At 47.0% G+C, this 27,719-nt stretch overlaps 1 protein-coding gene across 1 annotated transcript in view; it reads left to right on the forward strand.

Annotated features, from left to right (window-relative positions):
- The window catches only part of DOT1L (DOT1-like histone H3K79 methyltransferase), a gene marked incomplete at its 5' end in the record, with an annotated part of 27,755 nt that extends 6,629 nt beyond the window's left edge, over positions 1-21,126 (forward strand). Inside the window, 17 exons of the mRNA XM_010150236.1 lie at positions 1,330-1,371; positions 2,792-2,875; positions 3,609-3,843; positions 4,250-4,363; positions 5,790-5,881; positions 8,644-8,745; positions 9,305-9,442; positions 10,059-10,184; positions 11,000-11,484; positions 11,746-11,869; positions 12,635-12,781; positions 14,083-14,209; positions 16,055-16,284; positions 16,989-17,194; positions 17,940-18,004; positions 18,451-19,422; positions 20,537-21,126. Coding sequence (XP_010148538.1) covers positions 1,330-1,371; positions 2,792-2,875; positions 3,609-3,843; positions 4,250-4,363; positions 5,790-5,881; positions 8,644-8,745; positions 9,305-9,442; positions 10,059-10,184; positions 11,000-11,484; positions 11,746-11,869; positions 12,635-12,781; positions 14,083-14,209; positions 16,055-16,284; positions 16,989-17,194; positions 17,940-18,004; positions 18,451-19,422; positions 20,537-21,126 — 3,879 coding nt within the window. The remainder of the gene's footprint in view (positions 1-1,329; positions 1,372-2,791; positions 2,876-3,608; positions 3,844-4,249; positions 4,364-5,789; positions 5,882-8,643; positions 8,746-9,304; positions 9,443-10,058; positions 10,185-10,999; positions 11,485-11,745; positions 11,870-12,634; positions 12,782-14,082; positions 14,210-16,054; positions 16,285-16,988; positions 17,195-17,939; positions 18,005-18,450; positions 19,423-20,536) is intronic.
- Positions 21,127-27,719: the final 6,593 nt, after the last annotated feature.

Consider the following 27,719-nt stretch of genomic DNA (forward strand, 5'->3'; position numbering starts at 1 on the left):
TTTGACACCACAAGCCCTACTAGCAAATGGGCTCCAGCCTGGTCCACTCTCTTTATGTGTCCACAGGTCCTGCCAGGAGCCTGGTCCAGTGTGGGGTCACAGCCTGCTTCGGGCATCCCCCTGCTTCTGCTGGGGTATCTTCACTCTGGCCTTTGGAGCACCTTCTCCCATCCTCCTCCACTGACCTTGGTGTCTGCAGGGTTGTCTCTCCCATCTTGTTCTCTCTGTCTCTCTGCAAAATCTCCCCTCATCTGTTTTTTCCCTTCTTGAAGATGTTATCCCAGAGGCGTTACAGCTGGGATGGGCTCAGTCTTGGCCAACAGTGGATCCATCTTGGAGCTGGCTGCCACTGGCTCTGTCAGACATAAATAAAGGCTGAGAGAATTGGGCTTGTTCAGCCTGGAGAAGAGAAGGCTCCGGGGAGACCTTATTGCACCTTACAGTGCCCAAAGGGGGCTACAGGGAAGTTGGGGGAGACTTTTTACAAGGGCCTGTGGTGACAGAACAAGGGGTAATGGGTTTAAATTGAAAGTGGGCAGGTTTAGATTGGATATCAGGAAGAAGTTCTTCCCGGAGAGGGTGGGGAGGCACTGGGACAGGTTGCCCAGAGAAGCTGTGGATGCCCCATCCCTGGAAGTGTCCAAGGCCAGGCTGGATGAGGCTTGGAGCAACCTGGTCTAGTGGAAGGTGTCCCTGCCCATGGCAGGGGGGTTGGAACTGGATGGGCTTTAAGGTCACTTCCGACCCAAACCGTTCTGTGATTCTATGACATGGGGTGGGGCTTCCAGCAGCTTTTCAGAGAACCTACCCCTGTAGCCCCCTGCTACCAAAACCTTGCCACAAACCCCAGTACATCAGTTGAAGAAAACAGGAACAACCCTGTAGAAGTGTAAACTTTTGCAGAGGAACAGGTCACTCCCACACTGAGTTGATGCAGTATGGCAGTAAGACTGTTTGCCTGGGTGCTGTAGTCTAACAGTGCTTTTGTTGGAGAATATGGTAGAGCACAGATAAATATTTTAGTGGAGTAAAAGAGTGAAGCAGCTTCATTGAAAATAACCTTCTGCTGAGTGGAGATACATGACACAGAGCTTTAACACAGGGATAGGCGGTGTTGAAGATGATAAAACCTTGTTGAGGCTTGGATTATGTCCTGCTACACAATGTGTCTGTGTCACTAAAGAAGGAATTTAAATGTCTTCTTGATGCATCTTACCAGAATTAAACCAGTTGGAATGTCTACAGTTCTGCATTTGTCTTCAGCTAATATTTTGTTCTTACGTATTCATGTCCTGACTTTGCAAATGACTCTTATCTTTCTGTTTGCAGCTTGAAAACTATTTTTCTAGTCTCAAAAATCCAAAACTCAGGGTAAGTTTTAGTCATTTTCCCTAGAAAACTTGAAAGTATTGGAGCAGCCACTGTGAGGAATTTAGTCACTTGTTAAAGAAGTACGGAATTGATAAAAATCAAATTTTCTTGATAAGCAAGGAACGTGGGTGCGGAGCTGATTGAAGGGAAGCATCGTATGCTGTCAGGCACTAATACAATCATGTTCAGGAGCTTTCTAATAGGGGATTAATGGGGCAGCCGCATGATGTTTTTTCCATGTGTTGGAGGCCTGTAAAGAACAATTTGTTCATTAGAGAACCGAAGTTAAAGAAGAAAATGATCGTTTGAATCTGTCCCAGTGTTCAGCTGCCTGGAAATGAAGCTGAAGAGCTCTCTGAGATGTGACTTTTGGGACATGCTATTTGAGACGTGAAATGTGTTGTCAGTTGCTGCAGTCTGTGCTGTCACATGTGGAATTACAATGCCAGATTTTGAGACTGTGCCGGGCTGTATTAACCTGAAACTGCTGATGGGGCTGGTATTCCCACTAAGAGAATGAAGTGAGGCTACTTAATTTAAAACTTCAGGTGACTGTTGGTCTTCAGAGTGACAGACTAAGGGTAGCTTTGAGACTGGGTTATTTCAGATGGCCGAATCCAAACTTGAGAGGAAAAAGACTTGTCAGAGACAAAACAAAAAAGGCAGGTGGCATCCATGTACGTTGAACTTTGCTGCTTTCACTGGTGAGGCTGTTTAAATCTGCTGTTGGTTCGACCTAGTCGATAACTTGCTCAAATTGAAGAGGTGTTGGAATTGCCAGAATTCTTATGCAAATTAAACTTGGAAGGTATAAGGGGTTGAGTGAGCTCTTTGAAATTCCCTGTCCTTACTGCCCAGTAGAAAATGAAGCCTAAAACCGGCTGCTTTTTTGTCTAGAGACTTTTTGTTAGACTTTTTTGTCTACAGACAACAGCTGAATTAGCTGAAGATCAGTGGCTTTGCCATTTCAAGTCACGCACGAGTTTTAAAGTGATGTAGCAACACATGAAATATTGGGGATACAGATAAAGCTATTGAAATATTTAATAATTTCTTTAAAAGAAGGCCCCAAACCTGTAACACCAGTGTGTGCTCGAGGGGGTGGGGTTGTGAGGGGCAGAATAAGGGGAGAGGTTGGGGCTTAATCTCCTTTGCCCTGTGGCTGCATGTTTGAAACCCATTATAGTGGGTAATGCAGTGCAAAGGGCGACTTGCACTTCCCTTTCCCACGGAGTGTTGCTTGAGGCAGGGTAAGTTCATTCCCTTGCTGGTAACTAAAGGTATTTTTTTTTTGTTTTAATTAATGATAAGAGCACTTAGACTTGGCTCATGGAAGACTAAGGTGGGAAACACAGTGGTCTGTATTAAAAATTGGTAAATATGTGAACAAATTCTTAAGCCTTTTATAACATTTCTCCAGGAGGAACAAGAGGCAGCTAGACGTCGTCAGCAAAGAGAAAATAAGAGCAACACAACTACTCCAACGAAGGTTCAAGAAAACAAGGTGAACGCGCTGCATTTTCATAGAGTAAATGTTTTCTCTTCAGCTCTGTGTGAACTCGTGGTCTGTGTCAGGCAAACCCTGATCCTGTGGGAAGACTGACTGTGTTTGTTCTGAATGTGTAAACTGGTATAGCTGTTGCTGTGGACAAAAATAGGATGGGTGTGACTTGATAAAAGCTGTACTTGGGAATTGCACCACTAATTCTGGAAAAAAGGTATTGCAAGATGAACAGAGTAGTTGGTTGTCCACCCTCGCTTACCTGCAGCACCAGCTTGCAGAGCTTTCCCTGGGTCGTAACCTGTTGAATTTAGTTCAGGGTGTGCTGAGTCTCTCTTGCAAACACTCATATCCTTTCTTACTCTGTTGCGTAATACTGTTAGAAATACAGTGACTACACCAAAATATAAAGTATTGAATGTACTTTGACTTTTTAATGAAACTCAGTTGAAGAATGTAGTCAATACAGGGGGAATAATCAGCTTTTCTTAGACAATGGTTACAGATTTCCTTTGCTGTAATCCGTAAGTCCAGAAGAGAACGAGCACAACTCCTTGGATGTTGGGGACAGCTCTTAAACCAAGCATATCTACCTCACTGAGAAGTTATTTAACTACAGTGGATAGGTTTTCTTTCATGAAATTATTAACCAAAGTTATTAATACATGCTTAAAAGGAATGCTGCATATGTAGGTGGAAATGACTGAAGAGCTTTTGGCTTTTAAAAATTTTTTAGGATTCTGGTGCTGAAGAAGAAAAGGCCGGGGCAAATTCTGTTAAAAAGCCATCTCCCTCCAAAGCACGGAAGAAAAAGCTGAGTAAAAAAGGAAGGAAAATGGCAGGCAGGAAACGAGGACGTCCCAAGAAAATGAACACTGCAAACACAGAGCGCAAGACCAAGAAGAACCAAACTGCACTAGAGCTTCTGCATGCTCAAACTGTTTCACAGACATCTTCATCCTCTCCTCAGGGTGAGTTCAAGGCTGGCAGTGGAAGAAGCTTCCCCCTGCCACATGAGACCTGCAGGCACGCTTGGAGGTCATTCTTTCATTGCTAGGTTTAGTTTGGTTTTGTCATGACGCCTCCCTTGCCACCAAAGCAGAGCTCCCCTGGAGATGGTGCTGTGCCCCTGAGAGGAGGCGGTGGTTAGGTACCTGGCCAGAGGCTGGGGCTGAGCTGTGGCTGACAGCTTCTCTCTGCTGCTGTTCTAAGGGTAAACTGTAGATGTCCCTCCAAACAGGTGGTCGCAGTGTGTCGACTAGCTGAGTTACTGGATCTCGCATTGGCAGTTATGTGCTTTCTAATGGTAAAGTTAGTGTACTTGCCAGAAACGGTGAATTTCATAATCAGAAAGGTTATCTTTGTTTCTCTCTTTAGATGCATACAAGTCACCTCATAGTCCATATTACCAACTACCTCCAAAAGTGCAACGGCATTCATCTAACCAGCTGCTGGTGACACCTACCCCCCCTGCACTACAGAAGCTGCTAGGTAAGGCTGTGTTTGTCGGGGAACCTCTGCTTCGAGGTTTCTGAACTTACGGAAGATCAAAGGGCTGCTGTAGACAGCCACTGTGGAAAGCTGTGTATTGAACAGGGGAGAGGGGTGCTGCCTCCCCGTCTTCCTTTACCTCTCCTGCTTGTGTCGGCATCACCACAAAGCCTCTTCTCTTGCTTGCTGCCGAAGCGATGCCTTGGTCTGTGTTTGGTTTTTGACGTTTCAGCTCGTGTTTGACACAAAAGGAAAGAGGCTTGAATTTAGCAGGAATCCGAAATAACTTCAAATGGAAATGTCTAGTCAGAAACAACTTTATTTTAAATGAAACCATTCTCTTATTCTTAAATGATACAATCTTGGTGAACACCACGCCGTTTTCTCTGCAAGACTTAGAGCAGAGTGAATGAGATGCAGTCTGAGTTTTTGAGGTCACAAAGGTGGTGTGGATGGAAAATATGCTCCATATGCAAGGGGTGATTTAAGGAAAAGCTAGGAGGGTATGTTTTTGGGTCTTCTGGTTCCTCCCTGCCCCTGGCTGTTTCTGGCCTTTGGCACTGGGCATGAGCCAGTCTGGGATCATCTGGGAATCTGATGTAATGTGCCTGTCTGTGTTGAGACCAAGGGCATCTGTGGTGTCCTCAGCTCCTGCTCCTTGCTGAGGCATCTTACAGTTGTGACTGATTTCTTCCTGTAGAGAGAGGAGGAGTGAGGTAGAGAGACATTTCAGGTTGTGGGCAGGCGGGGGTAGAGTATGACACTTGTCTGGAGTACACCTTGCTGCAGAAGTCTGTGGTGTTTTGGCTGCCTGTGATTGCAGCAGGCTGGACTTAACTGTGTGGTTGGCTTTCTGATGAAAGGGCTCCAGTGGGGAGGGCTGGGGAGAAGGGAGTGTCGTTGGGCAAGAGGAGACTGGAGGTAGAGGGACAATGAGAAGCAAGTGCTTCTTGGTGGGTAGAGTAAAAGCGGGGGTGTAGGGCTTGTCATCGGTCTGTGTGGTGGTAGGAGTACAGCAGGCCCTGTCTTGTGATGCTGGGAGAATGGGTTCTCAGGGCTGATTTGGGCTGTTACAGCTAATCTCTTATTATTTCTACTTACAGTGCATTAAAAGCTGTTCAGCTCCTCTTTCATCATGCAAACACACCATTAGCACCCCTCATCTTCCTCTCTGGTTTTGAATGTGTTGTCATGACTTCCACTGGGGTACCTATTACAAGTAGCTAATGGCTCCAGGAGTTCAGCTTGCTCAGGAGGTGGATTTTCAGCATGCTCTGCATTGACCTGCAATGGCTTGGTCTGACTTGCAGTCCAAATAAAAGCAAGAGAGAGCAAAGAGGGGAGAGGTGTCAAGGGAGCAAATAGGGGTAAACAGGAGCATTGCACTTTCTCTCCCTTGAAATATGTCATCTTATTTATCTTGCAGACTCTTTTAAGATCCAGTACATGCAGTTCATGGCATACATGAAAACTCCTCAGTATAAAGCAAGTCTGCAACAGCTACTGGAGCAGGAGAAGGTAGGTCTCATTTTTAACACTTCTAAACCAAATTGCCAGACTACCAGACACCTTAGATGTGGGGGGAAAAGTGCTGGAGATGAGATTTGCGTACACTTCACACTGGTGCTGCACCAGGCCGATTATCAAGAATCTGCCAGAGTAATGCTTAAGCTGAATGACTGTACCTGGGGGTTTTATTGCTAACCCAGTCAGTCTTTTCCTGCTTAAATTTCCCATCTGCAAGGTGGGAGAGATGCACCTCCCCTCTTCCCTCTGGTGCACCTCCACCTGATATGTCTTATTTCAGTATTTCTGTTTTTCCCTCTGGCATTAAGCTGTGTGTGCTGTGGCAGGAAGATGGTGTCTTGAACCCTGTCCTTTTCTCCCATTTGGAATTGGCAGCTGCTTTTCTTTTCTAAACGTCTCATGGGTCACAGGAGCAAGAGGTGGTGGTCAGCCTCTCCAGCAGGATGTACTGCCTGAAGACATTCCTGCCCTCCACTTAGGGGGGCTTCCCTGCGCGGATGCATCCTGCTAGCTGCTGGTCAAACTGCTTTTAGATAAACTGGGCTTCATCTAGCTAAAGAGTTTAGCAGCTTTGAGGACTGTCTTGGAAAACACAGATACTAATTCCTTGGAGCTGAATTTTCTGAGTTTTGTCATCCTGTTATTTTCCCACTGTGGGAAAGCCTAAATGAATTGAGTACTGTAGCATCAGGATGACTCATTAAACTTGTAACAAGTTGAAGTATGGGATTAAAAAGACCAAACTGTCATCACTGACTTAAGAAGAGGCTTAATGAAGCATTGTTAGCATCCTAATCTTTAAGTGTTAAGGAGCAAAGCCTAGGTTTACCAAGTTGTGGGTTGAAACAGATGAAAGGCAAAGAAAATCCTGCAGCTGTGGGGTTTGGCGTTTGCTGTGGAGCCGTCTCCCCGGCAGAGGGAGGAGATCTACCAGCTAAACACCTTTTCATCTTGTATTGTTTTGCCTCAATTTTGAGTAATGTAGTTGCTTTATAAATTAGTCCTGATGAGTGGGCTGTGTCTGCTACTTCTATGGAGCAACCTTTCCCTGTAGAGCTCCACAATAATCTTTAATTTCTGGCCAATTCCAGCTTCTGGTGGCCCCTGTGGAAGCTTTCCTCTGCTCAGTGCCTTTGTGAAAGTGACCACATAGAGCCATACCATGTTTTGTGGGGTTTTCCATAATGGGAACTGTTTTTCCCGATGAGAGGGGTTAACTTGTGCCATCCTGCCCATTTGTTACTGAGAATGGGTTGATGCTGATGTAGTGTTCATGCAACTCTTTTTTCTACGGTTGTTTCCATTCGTTTTCACAGTCACACAGCACTTTGAATTTTCAACTTTTCCTTAAGCAGCATATTTTTCTGCTTGTTCTATACTTAGGAAAGTCAGCATAAAGTCAGCTTATCTCCTTGCACAGAAAATAGCATGAGAAACGATAGTGTGCGAGGATCGTGCCTTACACTGAAAGTATAAATTGAGAGTGTGGAAAAGTAATCACTCTGTGTGGTTGTCTGACAGCTGTTTCTTACTTTTAAGACATTAAAACAAGGAATTTGGTACGAAAAGAAATTTTTAATGGGGCGTTGCACTGAGAGCATTACAAGTCAGATGTCACAAAAGCAGGATCAGAACCTTGCTGGGTGAGGTGCTGTTGTATAAACAATTTAATAACTCCCCTTACATGGAGGTTTTTCAGGTACAAGCAAAACGTTTCTATAGTATGATTTTAAAATAAACACGATGCTGTGAGCTGGTAGTTCACCAGATTACCCTTAGATGGAGCTGTCAGCTCCTCCACTGCTTGTGAGGGCTGAATGAAATGGCTGAAGTTGAAAGCATAAATGAGAGCGTGAGAGGCGACAAGAGCTGTGTGCCAGGTCCTGTGCTTTCTCGCACGTGTGGCACTCGCCAGCACTGCTGCTTTGCTTCATGAGTGGGTTGTTTGGAACATCAAGGTGCTTTTCGCCCTTGTCCTCCACTTTTTCTGGTGTGATGGCTCAGTTTCTGCAGATTCCTGTTTGGCCTCAGCAGCAGAAGTTGGAGAAAAGTGTAATCTCCAGAGCCCGCTCTTCTTGCTGCACTCATCTTTCATGTGGGAACAGAGTGAGACTCTTTAGCCAGTCCTGTCCTTGCTCTCTGCTGCTCACGTAGTGCACGACCATGAAATGAGAAAGTGAGTATCGAGTTAGGGAATGTTATGGGCAGGAAATGTTCTGTGAGTGGAAGGGTCGGGTGGCTCGCTGAAGTAATTTTGGCATTAGAAGTACAAGTGGTTTGGCTTATTTATGACTTTCCTCCTGCCTCCCCCACAGTGTATTTTCATATACTGCATGTGTTCCGTGAGTATTGTGTAGGAAAACTCTGAATTGGGACTCTGGAGATTTAGATTCTGTTCCCAGTTTAGTAGCAGATTTCATACAGATAATCTTTTCCAGTTCCATTTCTGCCCTGTAAGATGTGATTATTACTATTTCTTCACAACATGCTAGGAGGATAAAAAATGAATTTTTAAGGCTGTCCTGATTATATTGTACCATATAGCAGAAAAAACCTACTTAAACTCTTTTCAGCTTACTTAACCACAGACTCACAGAAGTCTGAGACAGAGCTGGAACAGTTCATACATCTCCATCTGGGTCAGATTCCCATCCAGGATCTGTATGTTTACATCTGGGTGTAAACGTCTCACTAAGATGGACTGTGCTGCAGTTGGTGCTGAAAGTGTGTTTTCTCACTCTTCCCTCTTCCAGGAAAAGAACGCTCAGCTACTGGGGACAGCACAGCAGTTATTCACCCACTGCCAGGCACAGAAAGAGGAAATCAAACGTCTTTTTCAGCAGAAACTTGATGAGGTAGCTCTGATCTGGTGGAAGGGGATGCTTGTTAGTCATCTGCATGCAAGCAGTTTTGATAAAAATAAGTAAGACCAGAGTAGTCTCATGTCTTCAGCCTGTTTCGCAGCAGATCCTGCTAATGTGTATCACTCTTCAGTTATGCTTTATCTTAATTGTTGAAATCGTTGTGTGCTACCCTGTATCCAGGGGAAGGGGGTGACACCACAGACTCTGGGGTGTTTTGGTAAAGGGTGCATCCCCTCCTGGTTAAACAAACTCTCTGTAGCCAAGGTAAGTTCAGAAGCACAGAGGGAGATGTGGCAGCCCTACAAAAATAGTGTTCTTTTGGCTGGCCAGAAACCAAATGCTGCTTCTGAAGCTGAATTGCTGGAACAGCAGCTCCACGTGAGGTACTTCTGTCCTTCTTCCTTATCCCTTAGCAATGACAAAGTGCCTTGGAAAACGCTGGAGGCCTTCCTGTGAGCTGCACAAGTGCTGCAGATCTCCTTAATGTCACCTTTGCATGTGGAGTTAGGGTGTCAAGACCTTACTTTCCTTCTCACTCTTCATCTTGTAGTTGGGAGTTAAAGCTCTAACATACAATGACCTGATTCAGGCTCAGAAGGAAATCTCTGCTCACAATCAGCAACTGAAAGAACAGACGAAACAGCTGGAGAAGGATAACAGCGAACTCAGGAACCAGAGCTTACAGCTGGTGTGTACAGCGCTTGTGTCTGAGTAGCAGGGTGATGCCCCCGTTTATGTAAGGAGGACAGGTCAGGAGCTGAGGACTGCCTCTGTCTTCATGGTATTGGGACAAATGAAAAATCACCCAGCTGCTATATTTCCTCAGACAGAAGAATGGGGGGCATGGGCTGGGTGGGGAGGAAATGCTGAGGTGACCGTTGGCTCTGGCCTTGCTGTGTCCCATAAACAGCTGAGCACCTGCATGTGCCCGTGTCACTGACTCTGGATCTCGCTGGCCAAGAAGTCTGCACAGTGCTTGCTTTGTGGTAGCCATAACTCTTGTGGTGTTCATCTTGGTAACTCAAACTGTTAAGGCAGGCGAGGGGGAAATCTGGATGTGGAAGTGGTTAGGCAGGCTGGGTGATAACACTGTTTTTAGAAAGAACCAGGCCACCTCCTGACACATTATGTGGTGACACAGGACCATGTTGGTGGCATTTGGCTTAAGCTGAGAGGAGTTTTCAGTGGGCTAAGCAGCTTCTTGCACATCCCCAGTTGAAAGGTTCATGGCTTGCAGGTTGTACCTTGGGTGGTGTGAACTGGTGAAAGTTGTCTTTTGACCTGATTGTCCTGTTTCTTGGCAGCTGAAGGCACGGTGTGAAGAACTGAAGCTGGATTGGTCGACATTGTCACTGGAGAACTTGCTGAAAGAGAAGCAGGCATTGAAGAATCAGATTTCTGAAAAACAAAAGCACTGTTTGGAATTACAGGTAGAGAGCAAGAAACAAATCTCGAGTCTCCAAGTTGGGGTAGCTCTGTGGCAGTGGGCCAGTTCAGAGTATTTGACTAAATGTGATGTTAAAGCGTAAGTGAAGTGGCTGTTTTTCTTCCCCCACCTATGCTCCCCCAGAGACTTTTTTATTGGAGGGTTTTAGTAAACTTGAAGAGTAAGGATGTGAGTAACTTTAAAAGGAAGCAGAATATAAGTTGTGATTCCTTGGTAATGCTGTAGAAGAAAGAATCATAGATTATCATGAAAGGTAATTAAAAAGCATGCTGTGGGGAAAAGAAAGGTCCTGCTTGTTTGCATAATACGTGGCTTCATGATAATGTCTTCTGTGTGCTCTGACGTCTCAATTCAGGAATCAGTTCCCACAGAATGTCATTTACCATGGTGAAAAGAAATGAAACTCCTGTGACTAAAGAACTTTCCTTTACCTGTGCGCTCAGCACTAGAGCTAAACCAGCCTTTTGCTGGATGCCTTGGCATGGAGTGACTGTTTCCTTCAGTGACTGGCAGTACTGAGTTACTCCATACTCCCTGTATAAGTTGGAGGTATTTTATGTTTGCTTTCAAGCTCTGAAAGGTGCCAGGAGTCTCTGAGCCATTCCCCTTAGCTGCGCCGTTTGGTCTCAAGCTCAGAGCAGCATGCTGAACTTTGTTTCTCAGACTGTGGGTTGGTTGATGCGCATTGTTCCCAGACGTGAGGCTGCCTGTCCTGAGAAGTGTATCAAGGCAAAACTCCATAAGGTGATAGAATTGTTAGGTGTGGTGTTTAATTGTTGTCCTCCTCTTCATTTAAAGATCAGCATTGTGGAACTTGAGAAAAGTCAAAGACAGCAGGAGCTCATGCAGCTGAAGTCATACACGCCGTCTGATGAGTCGCTGTCAGTCCAGCTACGCAATAAAAACCATTTGAGCCGTGATCCTGAGGCTGATCACAGCAGGTTCCAACTGGAGCTTGAATGCTCTAAGTTTCCTATGCCCCACATCAATGGCATGAGCCCCGAACTGTCCATGAACGGCCACGCCACTCCCTATGAAATCCATAACACTTTTAGCAGGCCCTCTTCCAAGCAGAACACCCCTCAGTACACGACCTCCCACCTGGACCAAGAAATAATTCCGTGTACCCCAAACCACAGCAGCAGCAGACAGAAGGCAGACAAGATGACAGGCTTGTCCTTACCTGATTATACCAGGTTTTCCCCTGCTAAAATAGCACTAAGGAGACACTTGAATCAAGACCATGCAGTCAATGGAAAAGCAACAACTAATGAGATACAGAGGTGAGAGTGATCATTTCCTCGGATGGGAATAGGGATAATACTGTTGCTTGTTTTTAGTAACGGTTGTTAATTTGGATGGTGGAAAAATATGTTTAAAAGTGGAGTTTTATACACTTGTGAAAGTTTTGTGTCAGGAAGACCAGCAGGGATGGTTGATGGGGTAAATAAGGTGGTGCAGTGCCTTGAGTTTGGTACAGGAATTCCGTGCAAAAGAGGAGTCATTAGCTGTTGCATGCTAACGATCATACATTTCTGTTCCAGAGCTGACCATGTCAAAGAGAATGGCCTTACGTATCCAAGCCCTGGTATTTCAAATGGCATAAAGCTGAGTCCTCAGGAAACTCGGCCCTCTTCCCCAGCGGCCTTACCAGTTGCAGGCGAGAAGGTAAGAGATCTGCTTGTGCTCAAGTGCAGAGATGTTACACCGGGTAGAACAAAGTAGAAGTTGGCCACGCTTGGGGATGCTCCTTTCTGTGGTCAGCTTGGCATGCAAAAGAACAGCAAATAGAGTAGGTGTGATATGATGGAGCTGGCTAGAGGGAGAGAATACTGTGCTCAGGAAAGACGTGCTTACCTCTGAGTTCCTGGTTTGCATATGAACTGCATGGGTAATGCAGTTTTTGATCTGCTGCTTGCCTGCTTGAACTTGAAAAGCGGGCTCTGTCGTAGTTGAAAAACGTTGTCAACGTAATTGGTCCAGCCATGAATCATAGCAGTGCTCGCTTCAGAGCAAGCAGGTACCCTTCAGTAGAAGGTTACCGTGGAAATATTTCTGGCTACTACCTCTTCTGCATAAGAGGGCCTCAGTATGTGAATTCTGTCAGATGAATGCTTTTCACAGAGCTCTAAAAAAGACACTAGGAAATGAGCTTGCCTAAGGCATCCTTCTCCTTACTTGTGGCCAGCAGTAGCTTTAATTTACATATTTCTGTGCTGTTGGTTATCGCTGTCCTGGAAGACTGGTGTTGGTAGCGAAGCTGCTCTACGCAAGCCCTGTCTTTGCTATATAGTCATTATGCTTAATCATGTAATTCTTTAAAAAAGGGAGGGGAACACGACACAAAATATAACCGAGCAGGTTACCATTAGTTTAAGTCTCTTCAATAATGACATGCAGTTCAGAACATTACTTTCTCTTTTGCATTTACAGGTTTTGAGAGAGAGAACCTCTGTGAGTAATGGAGAAACTATCACCAGCCTACCTATCAGTATTCCTCTCAGCACAGTGCAGCCCAATAAACTCCCTGTTAGTATCCCTCTGGCCAGCGTAGTCCTACCTAGCCGTGTTGAGAAGGTGGTGAGTAAGGGATTGTCAACACTTTTCATCCCTAACTAAAATCACACTGGGCAGTAATGGGGTACTGTGCACCCGAATCCTGAGTGGGCTGCTAATCTCGGATGTCTCATGCATTGGGGGAGGCTGCTCTTGGGTTGTATCTTCTTGACTCTTAGGCATTCTGTAGATTTTCACTCTTTTGTCTGTGGGGTGGTGGTACTTCAGCCAGGAAGGAAAGTAAAGTACATGCCTCCTTAACATGGGAAAGGTGCAGAGTCTGAGAAGAGTTTTTGGCAGAGGATCACACATGTCAGCATGTTCTTAGCCCCTGCCTTCTTGCATGACCCTGGGAGGCAAATCCTTCTGCCTCAGTTTGGTCCTCTCTGAATTGTCTGTCTTTATGACGAAGCTGAATAGCGCCTTGAGGCTGTAGTACCTCATGTGGGAGTGACAGCTCAGGAGCAGCAGAAAGCAACTAGTGAACTTCTGGGGCCATTTCCTTTTGAACCCCTGCTAAGTCTGTGCTACTCACAATTGCAGAGGAGTTTAAAAAACCTGGTCCAGTTTCTCACAAATACTTGTCCCAAAAGTGTTACAGTAGAGAACTGGGAACTGTTTGCTTCTTTCACATGAGAGCTGTGAATTTAGTATCCATCCACAAATGCCTGCCTTACAATCCTGTATTTGGAAAGCTGGAGTTGTTTTGTAGTACTGAATCCATTCTCTTTTTCCAGCTGTAGACTTTTAGTTGTAGCAGAACTACAGCCTGCCCAGCTCTAAGCAGCTGTGTGTCCTCAGAGAGGATGGCATCTCTCACTTCAACACGTTGTTTACTCAGGCCACCATTCCATGCTTGTTTTGCCTGCTTTAGGCAAACACGCCTTGTTGAGCAGATAGTGTGTCAGAAAACATAGCCTCATGGTTTTCATGGTCAGTTTGGGGTTGTTTTGGGGAACTTTGTGTGCTTGGGGACACGATAGAACCATTTGTTGTTGGCTGCCTATGAAACAGTGGGCTGAGGCGTTCATCCTCTGACGGCAGTGCTGTCCGGAGTCTAAACTTGTTGGGATGATGAGCCTGTTCTCCCTCTATCTGCATGATATCTGTTGTGTGCTAGATACTGTTGCAGTATAATTAATCAGAGTGTTTATTTTTGTCCCATAACATGCTGATCCATGTTTTTCTCAAAACAAGCAAAATGTAGGGCATTTAGGAAGTAGAGCCACTTTCCTTGGTAGATCTACTAATGCATGTGAATTTTGTTTAAACTGCTGACTTCTGAGTATACTGGCTGTACTAAAATGCCTGTTTCTCTCCCCCAGAGAAGCACACCTAGCCCAGTTCATCAGAGCAGAGACTCCTCGACACTTGAAAAGCAGATTGGTGCTAGTTCTCATAATGGCGTAAGCAATGCTGCTGGAAACAAGCCACTGGCTTTGGCTACCTCAGGTAACAGCCTCATCTGCGCGAAGGGGCGCTCTTGTCGTGACAGCACCCGCAAGTGCACGCGTCGGATCTTGCCGAGCACTTCTTGTCAGGTCCTTCAGGCAGTAGAGTACTAGATAAATGTGTGTTTTCTGATGACACCAAAGAATCCTGGATGATGATGTTTTGAGACGGTATGTGCCTACAGCGTGGATGCATTCAGGCGTAAAGTACTGGTTTGCTGTGCTTTACCTGAACTGCAGCACCTTGTAGTGTAAATCAGTAACTGCTTTTGTAAATTCTTCTGTGTGGAGTAAGAGATTCCTACCTGTACAGTGTGGCAAACCAGAGAAGTGTTGCATAGCTGTGCTATGAGCTGATTATCTGGCTTGAAAAGTTTTATTTTACAGGGTGGTGGAGTTGTTCTAATAGCAAAATTGGTATCTTGGTGCAGGTCACAAATGGTGCCTCATGAGCAGTTGTAAAGGCACGAGTATCTGGGTAGGAAGAACTGTCAAATGGGAGAGGGCAGGGGTACCTTACAGTGCAGACGTTGCTTCTGGTCTTGCTCATCGGCTGGAGTTGTGGCCTTTAGCTGTTCAGGCTAGGGTAATGGCGTGGCCAGGAAAAGGAGGTTCCAGCATACAGATGCTATTCTACAGCTGATCCCTCATCAGAGCGTGCATTTCTTCTTAAGCTTTACCACCTTGGGGGGCTTGTGTTGTTTCTTGCATCTGTTTTGCAAAGAAGGGCTTTGCTGCAGGTTTCTATAAAACCAATGAAGTATTAAAAGAAAAACCCCCAAATGTCCAAAAACCCAAACCAAAAAACCCCCAACAACCCTTGTTGTAAAACAATGCCGTGTTCCTTCTACCCTGTCATTTAGGCAGCCCAGAGACAAGGCCTTAGGAGAGCACTAACCCCTTTTATGTTACACCAGGACAGATACTTAATGCCTTTTCCACGCTTCCTCCCATGTGGCAGGCCACGGTTTCTCTGAAGATGCTCTGTCACTCCCTAAGCCACAGCCTTTTGTTTACTTTTGAGGAGGTGGACTGTACAGCTGACCCTGTCCCTTCTTTTTTAGGGAAGGAAAAGGAATCTGGCTGTCTGTTTCCTTGATGATAGGAAGGAATTCAGAGTAGCAGCCTTGATTTCGAAAGGCGAAATAGCTCAAAAGAAACTTACATCTGAATGCCATTACACACCAGGTAGAGCGTAGGATATCTCCATAGACCACACGAGTTTTCCTGAACTGGCAGAAGAGTAGTGCCAGTCCTTACCCCCTAACTGAAACCACCAGCACACAGAGCCACGTTCTCAACTGCGCTGTGTAAAAAGCAGCCGTGCAGTTTCCCGCGTAACGCAGAGCCGCTGGCTGATCTAACATAGGTAGAGCTGAAACCACTCCCAGTCATCCCAGAAACCTAGCACTGTGACCTATCACTCAGCAGGAGCAATGATGTATACTTTCCCTTTCAACAGGTTTTTCTTACTCTTCTGGCTCCGTGGCAGTCAATGGAAATCTTACAAACAGCCCATCCCATCTTAACCATAGTGTTGATCAGGCAGCTCTGGACGACTCTGGGAGTCTGTTTAACTCAGTAGGGTCTCGGAGTTCCACTCCACAACATCCTTTGCTAATGATGCAGTCGAGGAACTCTGGGCAAAACTCCCCTGCTCACCAGCACTCAACAAGCCCCAGGTTAAATGGCACCTCCCAGAGCCTGGTAGGGGTATTGCAATATGCAGATGCTCAGAAGATGTTTGCCGAAGGAACAAAGGGGGATCTTCAGTCTGATGCAGCGTTTTCAGATCCTGAGAATGAGGCCAAGAGAAGAATCATCTTTACAATCTCTCCTAATACAGGACATGTAAAACAATCCCCTTCCAACAAGCACAGTCCTCTGCCCATGAGCGCTCGGCTGGACTGTGGCCAAGCACACGTGCAGGATGGGAAGAAGCGAGGCCGGCGGAAGAGATCCTCTACTGGGAATCTCAGCGGGAACTCCGGGGTCTCCCCAAAACGCAAATCCTTACCTACTGTGTCTGGACTCTTTACGCAACCGTCAGGTTCACCGCTCAATATCAACTCCATGGTAAGGGCACAGAGGAAGAGCTCTAGCAGGAGCGAGGGGCCTGGGAAAGCTCTTTGAATTAGAAATAAGCTTCAGCTTTTCTATTCTCTAGCCTGCTGTCAGGCTGTTACGGGACTGGTAGCTAGAAATGGACCTTTGAAAATGGTCCCTCTGAGAGGGGGGAGAATTGCTGAAAAGTTGGTGATCAGTTTCTGTGTCAGTAGAACACCTTCAAACAGTTCTTGGCTGTCAGACCATTAAGAATGAAAAATAATCTCTTCCCTTATGACAAAGAGCTTGTTTCTGCAGTGAAGTTGAATTTTAGGCTGTAGGTTAAATATTTTGAAAATAGCTTAAACCAAGATTGACTAAATAGCAGCAGAGTGCCAGGAGCATATGGCATTCTTGCATAATTAAGCCAGCTATACTAGCTGTGTTCACGTGATCCTGCAGTGTAGTTTGGGGAAAAAAAAAAGATTATCCTGTGTCTTCATTTCTGTATTTAAACATGACATCAAAGAATGAAAATCAGCTGTTTTCCAAATTGTATTAAAGCAGGACTGTAATGCAGTATGGTGGAGAATAACAACAGCAGTGCTAAACAAGCAGCTCTGGGCATATCCTAGAGCTGGGCAAGTTAAGCCTGCTTTTAATATCCTTAACAAGATGTCTTGTTTCTAAAGGGGTGCTCTCATCTGTAACTGCTTTCTTTCCTTCTTGCCCAGGTCAATAACATTAACCAGCCTTTAGAAATAACAGCCATTTCCTCTCCTGAAAACTCCCTGAAGAACTCTCCTGTTCCTTACCAGGACAATGACCAGCCCCCGGTACTGAAAAAGGAAAAGCCCCTCATTCAGACCAACGGAGTTCATTACTCTCCTCTAACGTCAGATGAAGAGCAGGGGTCTGAAGATGAGCACAATAGCAGCAGGTGAATACACAGGCAGGGGTTTCGGGATGAGATTTCTCTGAGAGCTGATAATGGTGGTCTAAACTGCAGAGGAGTGTTAAGCTGTCTTTGTTCCCACTGCTTGGAGACCGATTCCAGTATGCCAAGCCTCTTACGCAGCTGAAACTGTGAATAGGGAAGGTGTCGAGGAAGTAGTACGTGACGGCGGGAACCCACTGTGGCTCTCTGCAAGGCTGATGGAGTCTGGCCTCACAGAGAATTAGTGTGGAAATAATTTTTTTCCTACGTTGCTTTCTGTGTGATCTCTAACTTGGAATCTGTCTCCTGCTCACTCCCACTTGCAGCTTGATTCTGAGTTCTTCCCCTCCTGCCCCAGAGGGTTGATGTGTTGCTCTGAAACTTCACTACTTGCCACCCTCTGCCTGCCTGTGGGGTGCGGTTTTTCTTCTTCTTTCAGCTGCTGGAAAAGTCACCGCTATAGAAATGTGAGCAACAGCCTCCTTGTTGTGACAGAAAAGCAGCAACAGAGTCCTCAATGTGCACTAATATTGGCAGAGAGCAATCAGTCTGTAATAGCTTCTGCTTAAAGTTTGTGGTGGATTTTGTACACGTTTAAGTTTCTGTACTAACATACAGTTCTAGCTGATTTGGCTTTAAGTACTCTGGTCAGCTGTTAAGACAGGAACATGAGGAAGATGGATTATGAGGGTAAATGTGCAACAAAAAGTCTACAGTGAGTGCTATAATCTTTTTATTTTCCCACTAGAATTGAGAGGAAAATTGCAACAATATCATTGGAAAGCAAATCTCCACAGAAGACTGTTGAAAATGGTAGGTGTGAGGAATGGTAACTACGTGTTGTAAGGGTTGGACTTGGGAACAGGTGCCTGGAGTTGTGAGCAGCTGGCTTTTCCGTGCTGCTGACAGAGCTTTGCGTAATCATAATTATGACCAGTGGCTGATAATTACAGATTCTGGGTCAGTTCTTTCTGGAGTCACAGGTTGCCAAAGATCTGAGCAGTTTCGTCGCTGCCTCAGGGTTTGGGGAGGGACTTGTAGTACAAAGGCTGAGAAAAGAGGAAATCGCCATTCTTAGGCTTTTTCAGAGCATTAAACTAGATTTTTGAGGACTTTTAGGTGACTCCACAAATATTTCTGCCTGTGGATCAGAAATAGAGTTAAACTGGTAAATGTACGTGTTGAAACATGAACCCCTGTTAATGAGCAGATTGAGTGAATGCTGGTTTTTGACATTTATAAATTTTATTCCAAACTAGGTGGCAGCTTATGTGGGAGGAAACAAGCACAAAGCAACGAGAACATGAATAGCAGTAAATGGAAATCTACTTTTTCACCAATATCTGACATCAACCTGACCAAACCCGCAGATAGTCCCTTGCAGTCTGTTTCGTCGCTGAGCCAGAACTCCCTGTTTGCCTTCAGGCCGTCGGCCGAGGACGGCCTTGCCATCGACGCCAAGGTGACGGCGCACCCAAGGAAGAGCATTGCCGTGCCCTCCGCTGGCGCAGATGGGCTCAGCCCGGGTACAAACCCCACTAACGGGTTCACGTACAACGGTGGGCTCTCAGCTGACGTGGGTTTACACAGCTTTATCGATGGTGCTTCTCTTCCCCATAAGGCTGCAGACGGGACGACTTCCAGCTGCTCCCTGGGGTTCCAGTCACAGCGAAGCAAAGATGTGGGGGTGTCGGAAACGAATCCGTTTTTGAACAAGAGGCAACTCGAAGGCCTCAGCGGCACGAAAGGCGAAGACTTAAATCGGTCGGGCGTCAAAGGCAAAGAGATCAGTGAAATCAGCATTCGTACTGGGAGTTCTTCAGAAAAAAACTCTTTGCAGCATAACGGAAAGGTCGGCAAAGGAAGGGACCGAGATGTGGAGTTTAAAAATGGCCACAACCTTTTCATTTCTGCTGCTGTTTCGTCTGGTGGCCTTCTGAATGGTAAAAGCCTTTCTACTGCTGTTTCTTCAGCAGGCAACCCAGCATCTTCTGTTCAGACGCACCATCCTTTCCTAAACACTTTGACCACTGGATCGCAGTTCCCCCTCGGCCCCATGGCCTTGCAAGCAAACCTCAACTCGGTGACAAATTCCTCAGTATTGCAGTCCTTATTTAATTCAATGCCAGCTGCTGCCAGTCTGGTCCACGTGTCGTCAGCTGCAACCAGACTGACTAATTCTCACACTATGGGGAACTTCTCTTCTGGGGTTACAGGTGGAACAGTTGGAGGTAGGCAGAACTCTTTCTCTGGTATAAGACAGGGCCTAAAGGAAAGTCTGACGCTGCCTCTCCAGGGGTGAAACCCTTTCATTTCTGCAGGATGTGAAGCAGATCTGTCCCACATAACCAGTCTCCTCTCTCTCTTGGAAAATGCTAGGATGAGTTCAGTTCCCACAGTGAAATCTCATGAGCTTTGTCTACTAGATGAGCTTGTTGTATCACCTTAATGAAAGAATACACCCAGACTTTATGATTTCATAATCTGTGCTTGTTCAGATGTTGCTGTGTTGGAACCAACTTAGGTCTGCCTGCAGGTAAAAGATTTAACTTGTCACGGTACCAAGTTAAGGATCTCTAACCTGCCAGCTTGAGTAAAGGTTGAGATTAGGCCTTTGAATGGATTTAGCATGATCCAGGAAGAGCAAAACATCAGTGCCTCTTCAGAGGAGATGGTGTTGGGAATTGCGTAGCGTTCTGGCTCTTGAATGGACATGAAGAGCATTTCTTTGCCAGGAAGGGCAATGCCATATGCACCTTGCACTTCTGGGATTCTGCACAGGCTTGGCTTCTGTGGCCCAAACCGGAGACAAGCTGGCAGGACTAGAAGATAGTCTGACCCTGCCATTACTAAGTGTCCAAGGCAGTTTTTCTTACCTGTCCATAATCATTCAGGCACCATGTCGGGAAATCCTAACTCTCATCTCTCAGCACGTAGATTTGCTGGAAATACAATCTCCCCTCTGCTGCCCTGTAAGTGGGAAAGCAGGAGGGTGGGGAGGGAAGAGCAGCAGTTTGAGTCTTCAGATAAACAACTCTAGAGACCACGTTATCTCATCAAAACCTACCCGTGTGGTATAGAACTGACAGTTCTTGAGTCTGATGCATTTTTCCTCGTGGCATTTAGAGGTTGGCAGTAGGAAAGGTAAGTGAAATCTTTTGTACCTCCTGGCCTGCACCATTGTCCCTCATTGCTTGCTGCCTTCTCATGCTGCATATTTTTGTATGGGGCTGTAACTATTATAATTTTGCTTTTTTTCTTTTTTTTTTTAATTTTGTTTCTCTTGTCACTTGAGACTGTACAAAGCCCATCTGTTGAAGCTGAGTTTTTCTCTCCTGTTTGCAGGTATTTTTAACCATGCGGTGCCTTCTGCCTCCTCTCCTCATCAATTTGGAGCCAGTTTCAGCAGCAGTGCTGTCTCTAGCAGCACAGTGCTAAGCTTAAACCCTCTGCAGGCTGTTGCCAGCACTTCATCCTCATCCTTCCCACCCCCTTCCTCTAATTTAGTAACATCTAGTGAGACTAGATCTGCTCAGCACCTCAACAGAGCGCCAGTGCAATCTGTTTTCCATTCCCCTCCGCCCCCTCCTAACATTTCATTGCCCCCGCCTCCTCCTTTACTTGCTTCTAACCCCGAGCCTGCGCTTCTGCAGAACCTGCCATCCATCCCACCTAGCGAAGCTTTTTTGCCATCCTCTTCCGCTGCTTCTGTCCAGCCTGCTAATGCTTCTTTGTCTATTAAGCTAGCTTCTCTCCAGCACAAAACCTCCCGCCCCTCCTTTACAGTCCATCACCCGCCTCTGCCCCGTTTGGCGCTGGCGCAGTCCGCGCCCATGATCACGCAGTCCAACGCAGCTGGCACGTCCTCTATGTGGGTTACCCTTGGCATGCAGTCTCCTTATGCTTCGCACCTTTCGGGGGTTAAGCCACGATAAAGAGCTTGCTTAGCTAACAGTTCTTATTTTGTAAGGTAAGGCTAGAGAAAAAAAAAGAGGAGTTTTGTATGAGATGCTGAATGATGCTTCTTCCTTTTCAGAGATAGGTTGGGGATGGGCTCTGTGAGACAGAGAAACCTCTAAAATGTGGGGAGCAAGTAATCTGATGGCAGAGGATGGAGAGTCATGAAGCTCTCTGTTCTGGGAGTCAGGATTTCTCGACAAGGGGTGCTCAGAGTGGTAACTCTGGTCTGGCTCATCTGACGTGAGGATTATGTTCAGGTTGGGATCACCTTGTGAAAATGTTTATTTCTGAAGATCAGTGATCAGGAGGAAATGGCTATTTTTATGTATGATTTTATACACTTCTTGGGAGTGGTTGTTGCCTGCTTGGATTCCTCCCTTCCCCTCTTCTTGCCCTCCGACACAGATTGTTGCATCTCCACGAGTCCGTGCTCACATAGCGTTAGGATGCGTGACGGTGCTGCTTTGTGGCTGTATGTGGCGATGTGGTGGCCTTGGTTTTACCATCACTCAACAACAGCTGCTCTAAACAGTCACAGAGTTAAAAACCTCTAGGTTACAAGCTGCAGCTTTCTCTTGGGCAACAAATGCACTGGTCTTGCCTTGCAGTTAATGTGCCTCCTGCGTCACTGGAAAACACATCCATGGGTAGCAAAGAAGGGTTGTAATTTATCTGTGCGCTGCAGCTTTATTGGACTTGCCTGCTAGGCCATCAGATGCTGTATTTGTGCTCACATGGCCGTCGCTGGCTTACTGGGTAGACTGTGAGTGAGAACACAGGGGATCTGCAGGGTTAACCGTGGTCCGTGCTTTGTGAAGGCTGGGGCCATAGAAGCAAGGAGGGTTTCCAGGGACTGCATGCATTTTTACTGAAGCAAATATTTAAATGCCTTCAGAGCAACTCCAGAATAAAGTGTACCACCACAGAGTTGGGTACTGTTGTTAATGAAAATACTCTGTGGCCTCCTGATGTAACAACATGTGCTTGCAAAGATAAATCGGTGTGTTAGGCCCCAGAGCTTGCTCCGTGCTTTTCCCGTAGGCCTTTGATGTTGTTGCTGTTCACTGATGCTAAAGCTCGTAGAATATGTGGTTGGATACTCTGTGCTGCTTATAAAACATATGACTCAATTACAATATACCTGGGAGATTGCTTTGACTGTGCATTGTGTATAGTGTCTTCATCATCAAATTGCTCCACAGACACCAACAAATCCTCATTAGGCTTTTGTGAGGCACGTAAGTATTACCTCTGTCCTTGCGTACAAGGAAGTGAGGCGGAGGAATAGTTCTGCGTAACGTGGTCCCTGCGCACGGACCGACAGTGCGATGGGGTTACAGAGCGGGTTGAAAGACCCTGAACAGAAACAGGCTGGGGGAGAAGGGGCAGAGAGGGTTAGGCGAGGGGTTTTGTAGATGTGAGCGACTCGGGCGAGAAGAGTGCGAAAGCCTTCCGCAGTGGCCGTAGCTGGGAGTGAGGGCTAGACTCCATACCATGGGATGCGATGGTCCCCGTCACAGAAGGGTCCTGAGCAAGATGGGCAAGGCCCAGAAGTGACGTACGGAGAGAGGTGGCGGGGTGACAGAGCTGGACTGTGGAGCAGAGGAGCAGAAGTAAAGCTACCAGGAGTTGGGGTGTGACAGACATACCGTAGTTGTGGTCCTGCTCCGTGTGACTCTTGAACGTAGGTCAAATATTTGAGCAGTTTCGTTGATTTTGGTGTGAATACGTGTGCTCAGAGTCCTTGATGAGCCAAGGTTCAGATCTGGGATCAGGGGTTCAAATAAACTGCTCTGCCTTCTCATGATGTTTCTCCCCCAGGGTAACAAAGAATTCAAAGCAGTTTAGTGTGTCCAAAAAAAAAGGTGAAGTAGTGAGAGGGGAATACTCTTCCCCTCCCTGCTCGAGGTCAGTCACAGGAGGACAGAGTTCGATACGGTTACGCTGTCAGTAGGCTTTAAAAGCTGCGATAGCCGGGAGGGGCCGCGTGTCGCTCGTGGAGGCACCCTTTCCGTCTCATTGCGGTTGGGTCGAGAGTTGCTCCCTCCTTGCTGGCTAACGAGGTCTTGGAGCAATGTAGGAATGATTGACACACCTAACATCCAGTAGATTTTTGTCTTTTATTTAGATGAGTCTCTTCCTCTCCTGTTGTGCAGGTAACTAGGATTTCTACCTCAACCTAATGTGACCTATGCAAGGACAACGTGGACCAACTTCACTCGGCTTCCACTGAAAGGTGCTCACCTGGCCTGTGCAGGGGTTTCTACTCTTACTACTGGACAAAATAAAACCATAAAAAGACCTAAGCAACAGAAAAAAGAATATTTACTGTGAATCTGAGTAAAAAAAGAAAAAAAGGCAAAAAAAAAAAAGCAAAAATAAATGCTTAAAGCTCCAGTTTGTATTGTTGATAGTTTAGATATTTATCTTTTTTTAAAGTGAAAACGATTTTGACTTATTTTATTCCACCTAGAGTCATAGCTACAACTTACTGTTAAATTCTCTGAATAATAAAGGACTGGCACACCAGCAGAGACGTAAAGAGCCTCCTCTCGGTGCTATTTTGTCCGTCAGAACTGTGCCTCTAGTTTGAATCCTTGGTGCTGAATTTGGAGGGTTGACCAATGCCAAACCCAGTTCTCAGAAAGGTCTGCAGTTTATTTATTCAACTTACTCTGTTCATATGCCAAAACCCGCTTGGTTGGCAGCAGCGTGAGCTGCAGAGAACGGCAGTCTCTTCCCTGATGCTTTGTTTTCATTCGAACCGAGGCAGGTGCTCTGTTAACTGGGTGGTTTTTAATGGTGTTCATTAAGAACTGGGCGCTCCCCTCTGGAGCAGCAGCTGGAGCACCCGGGGCGGCCTGGGCAGCTCAGCCAACGCAGGCACAGTCTGAGCCAAGGAAACTCAAGCCCTGCCCCATTCTGACTACTTCACTGGGCCATTTGCAGTTGCTGGTGGCACTCAAGTCACTGTGAATTTTGGTAGCTAGTCTGGTAACTTCTTTTGGGATGTCCTTGGCATATGAACAGGGTGCATAATCACTGGTATTGGTCAGGCCCCTTTTACACATGTTGGGAAGACTGAACGTCATGCTTCTGTACTGGTGCAGGTAGCAGAGTTTCTCAGCTTGTTGTTTTGTTCCAAGTACAATGTATTTTGTTAGTAGGGTTTTGATACTTGATTCAGAAATGGCTTAGCCGTGTACATTTATTGACGAAGTGCATTTTGCTTTTGTATTTCTTTGCTTTAAGTAGGTCTAAATGGTAGTTCACAAAAACACCACAATCTAGCTTACTGTGCTGCCACACTATCAAACTGGTGCAGTTAATTGTCTTGTGACTTGGTGTTCTGTGTACAGAAAGTGCCGCTCGGCTGTATTTTATAGAGATGTGATGAAAAATTATAAATTTCATATACTTTATTTCATTTATTTTTAGATTGTACAATGCACAGTAAACTTGTAAAAACTTATTTATTCAAGTGAACAGAGTGAGGAGAAGGATGATCTATTGAGTAGAAATCATGCTGGTCTGTAGTTCAGACTGGGCCAAACACCAATAAAGGAAACTACAGTAAAACAAGGGGAATTGCAACAGCAAAATGACGAGAAGAAAACCACATTTAGGCTTGGGGAAACATCTGCCTGCTAGCCCTGGTGCTGTGAGAGGCAGCACTGACTGCTCTGCGTCAGAGGCACTCGCTGTCCTTCAATCCCTTCTAGGTCGCTAGTGCTCCCTAATGAGTCTCCCGTCTCCAGCAATCGGGCACTCGCCTCAGGCTGGAGCCCTGCCGTACCAGCCACCTGATGGGGCATCCCGCCGTCACAAAAAGCTGGGCTGGACGCGTTAGCTGGTTGACTCCTCTTTCTGTTTTTGAAGCAGGCAAGGTACTTCTGCTCTTGTGTGCTCTCTCCTGCAGCCCGGATCCAGGAGCAGCAGTCGTGAGCAGCAGGCTGGCCGTGTTGGAGAGTGGTGCGGGAGAGGTGCTGTAGCTGCTTCTACTCTCTGCAGTCAGTCCCTTTCCCCTGTTCCTCATCCCTGGCAATCTTAGTAGAGATTTAGGACAAAGTGCAGTTATTTTGTTGATTCCTAAGTGTGTCTTCCATAGGCAGCCTTTGTGTGCAGAAACTGTTGATCTAACTTGCCCTCTTATTCACTGGCAAGGGAAGGGATTGATAGCCCTGGAAATTAGGGACATTTTGGAACTGTTTTCTGCTTGGCATGTGGGAGAGGACTTGACAGCGGTGCACCCTGATGAGTTATTAACAGCAAGATAGAAACCTGGAAAAGGGCAAAATGCTCAGAGGGTGATAGCTGAGAAACATCCAGTAGCTTCTAGTAGGAGCCGTACACAGTGTATGTCCTGGAATCCAGGAAGACAGTGTAACCCAGATGTTTTGCAGCTGGGAGTTGGGCAGCTTCAGCTTCTTCCCGATCCTGGGGTAACTGGAAGTTGCAGAGCTGCTTTCGCATCCTTCCCAGCAAGCGGCAGAGCGCTCAGGGTGGACATGGTAGGCTGTGCCTGAGCAGTTGCTGGAGGGGCAGCAGCTTCAGCTCCACGTCCCTCCGATCACTTATCTCCCCAGGGAGAGAGATGAGGAAATACAAGTAGCAGCTTTTAATCACTCTGCTTTCATCAGATCCTCTTCTGAAAAGGGTCCAAGATACAGTGCTCCTTGGACCTCTTGTGCCCCCCTTCATCTCAAACTGCAGAAGACGTCTGCCAAGAGAACGCAGCCACCATCGCTCGCTTTGCGTGGGGAGGCTTCGCGTGTGCTCGTCGCCGCGGTGCTCACAGGACACTACCCAAGGGACCTGTTTGGAGAAGGAGCCCGCTCGCAGGGCTCTGGAACATGCTGTGCTTCCCAACACCTCCTCGAGGCCCGTACTGCCCAGCTGGCTCCTGGCTCTCAGCCGAAGAGGATGGGAGATCCTTGTTGAGGGAATGACTTGCTTTGCCCCGAGGCTCACAGCATTTCAGGCCTCGGTGTCTGGGGAACAAGAGCCAGCTGTCAGGCATGGTTTAGTGGTGGACTTGGCAGCGTTAGACTCAATCTTAAAGGTCTTTTCCAACCTAAATTATGCTGTGACCCTTTGGAGCAAAGGCGCTGAGCAAGGAGTTTGTCATCTGCTCTCCGGTGGGTGTTGGGGCGAAGCAAAACCCCCTCTGTCCCTCAGTGCCACCCGCGCAGCGAGGGCGTTGGTGCCGGGTAGCCAGGCGCTGTCTCCTGCAGGACTCGCGCACGAGCAGCCGCTGGAAAGCAGCAGCACACGCCGCGTGCAGTACCCCAGCACATGTGCACTGTCGTGGTGTTTTCCACTCTGCGGCATTTGGGAGTCTGTGACTCTCCAGCCGTTGTCCGGGAAGGCCAAAGGACACCGGGTGCTGACCCAGGAATAACATGTAGTTGGGATGCGCTTGAAAGGGATTCAGTCTGCCGGCCGACATGCTGAGCATCTGCTCCAGCCTCCTGAGGTGCGCTGGGACCTGGCCTTCATCTACCTCTGCATCACCTCAGTGCTCACTCCCTGTCACCCGGTGTCATCCACGCTGCAGGAGGCCAGGTCTGCTCCGCCCTCGCCGTGTCTTCCACCCACGCCTGGCACCAGCGGCACCGTCACCTTGCCAGGCATTGTGTAACCGCAGCACGTTCCGCTTCCATGGCAGCTCTAATCTACGTCTTCGGAGGAATCCCCACTGAGATGTGCTTCCCGGAAGGTGCCCGATAACCTGCTGCTCGTGGGGAGCGCTGTGAGATGGGCAGCCAGGCGCGTGCACGTTTTGGACAACGCTGCGCAGGCTGGGAGGTGTTGCCAAGAGGCTTGTGGTGGTCTCTCTACTCCTGACCTTTTATCGCTTTGCATGACCTCGGCCAAATTCAACCTGTTTCTCCTCTGCAAAACCGGAGTGTTTACCTTGCTGTAGGGTTGCTGGAGGAGTAGCTCTTGGAGATGTTAAGATCTGATCCATATGGCTACAAGGATAAGACCCTCGTGATCCTACTGTAGGAGCGCTGTGCCAGACGTCCAAAACCTGTTTTCAGTCACTGGAGATACTTCAGACTACTCCAAGCCAAACAGCCAGTTCCAAAAAGGAATTCCTTTTTTGTTACCACATCCTGCTGGGCCCAGTCGTTCCGTGGCCGTCACACATGCTCCTTCTCCTGCACGCTGCTGCTGCCAGCGAGGAACTCGTCAGGAAGCTCAAATACATCTTGTAGCACGCTCTTTGCCAAGAAGAAGGAAAGGAACTTCCTGAGCGTCGGGCTGAGCAGAACCTGTGCCCTGCTGCTAAACGTCAGCCTTGGGGAACAAGCCCCGTGCGCTCTTCCTTTTTGGGTGATTCGCTAGCGCTGGCTCGCGCTTGCCGGTTCAGCCCAGTGACACCCGCCGTGCTGGGAAGCCGGGAGTGCTCCAAAAGCTCTCGACCTAAACTCGCCATTTGCTGCAGGTCAGTCAGTCGGCAACAAATCTGCCATTAGCCAGGGCTGTGGGGCGCCCAGCCGTCACGTTTCCCCGCGTTTCCCATCGCTGAGAGGGAAGGAAGGCTGGGAGAGGTAGAGGCTTT

Source organism: Eurypyga helias, unplaced genomic scaffold (genome assembly GCF_000690775.1).
Source record: "Eurypyga helias isolate BGI_N326 unplaced genomic scaffold, ASM69077v1 scaffold19044, whole genome shotgun sequence".
Classification (NCBI taxonomy): domain Eukaryota; kingdom Metazoa; phylum Chordata; class Aves; order Eurypygiformes; family Eurypygidae; genus Eurypyga; species Eurypyga helias.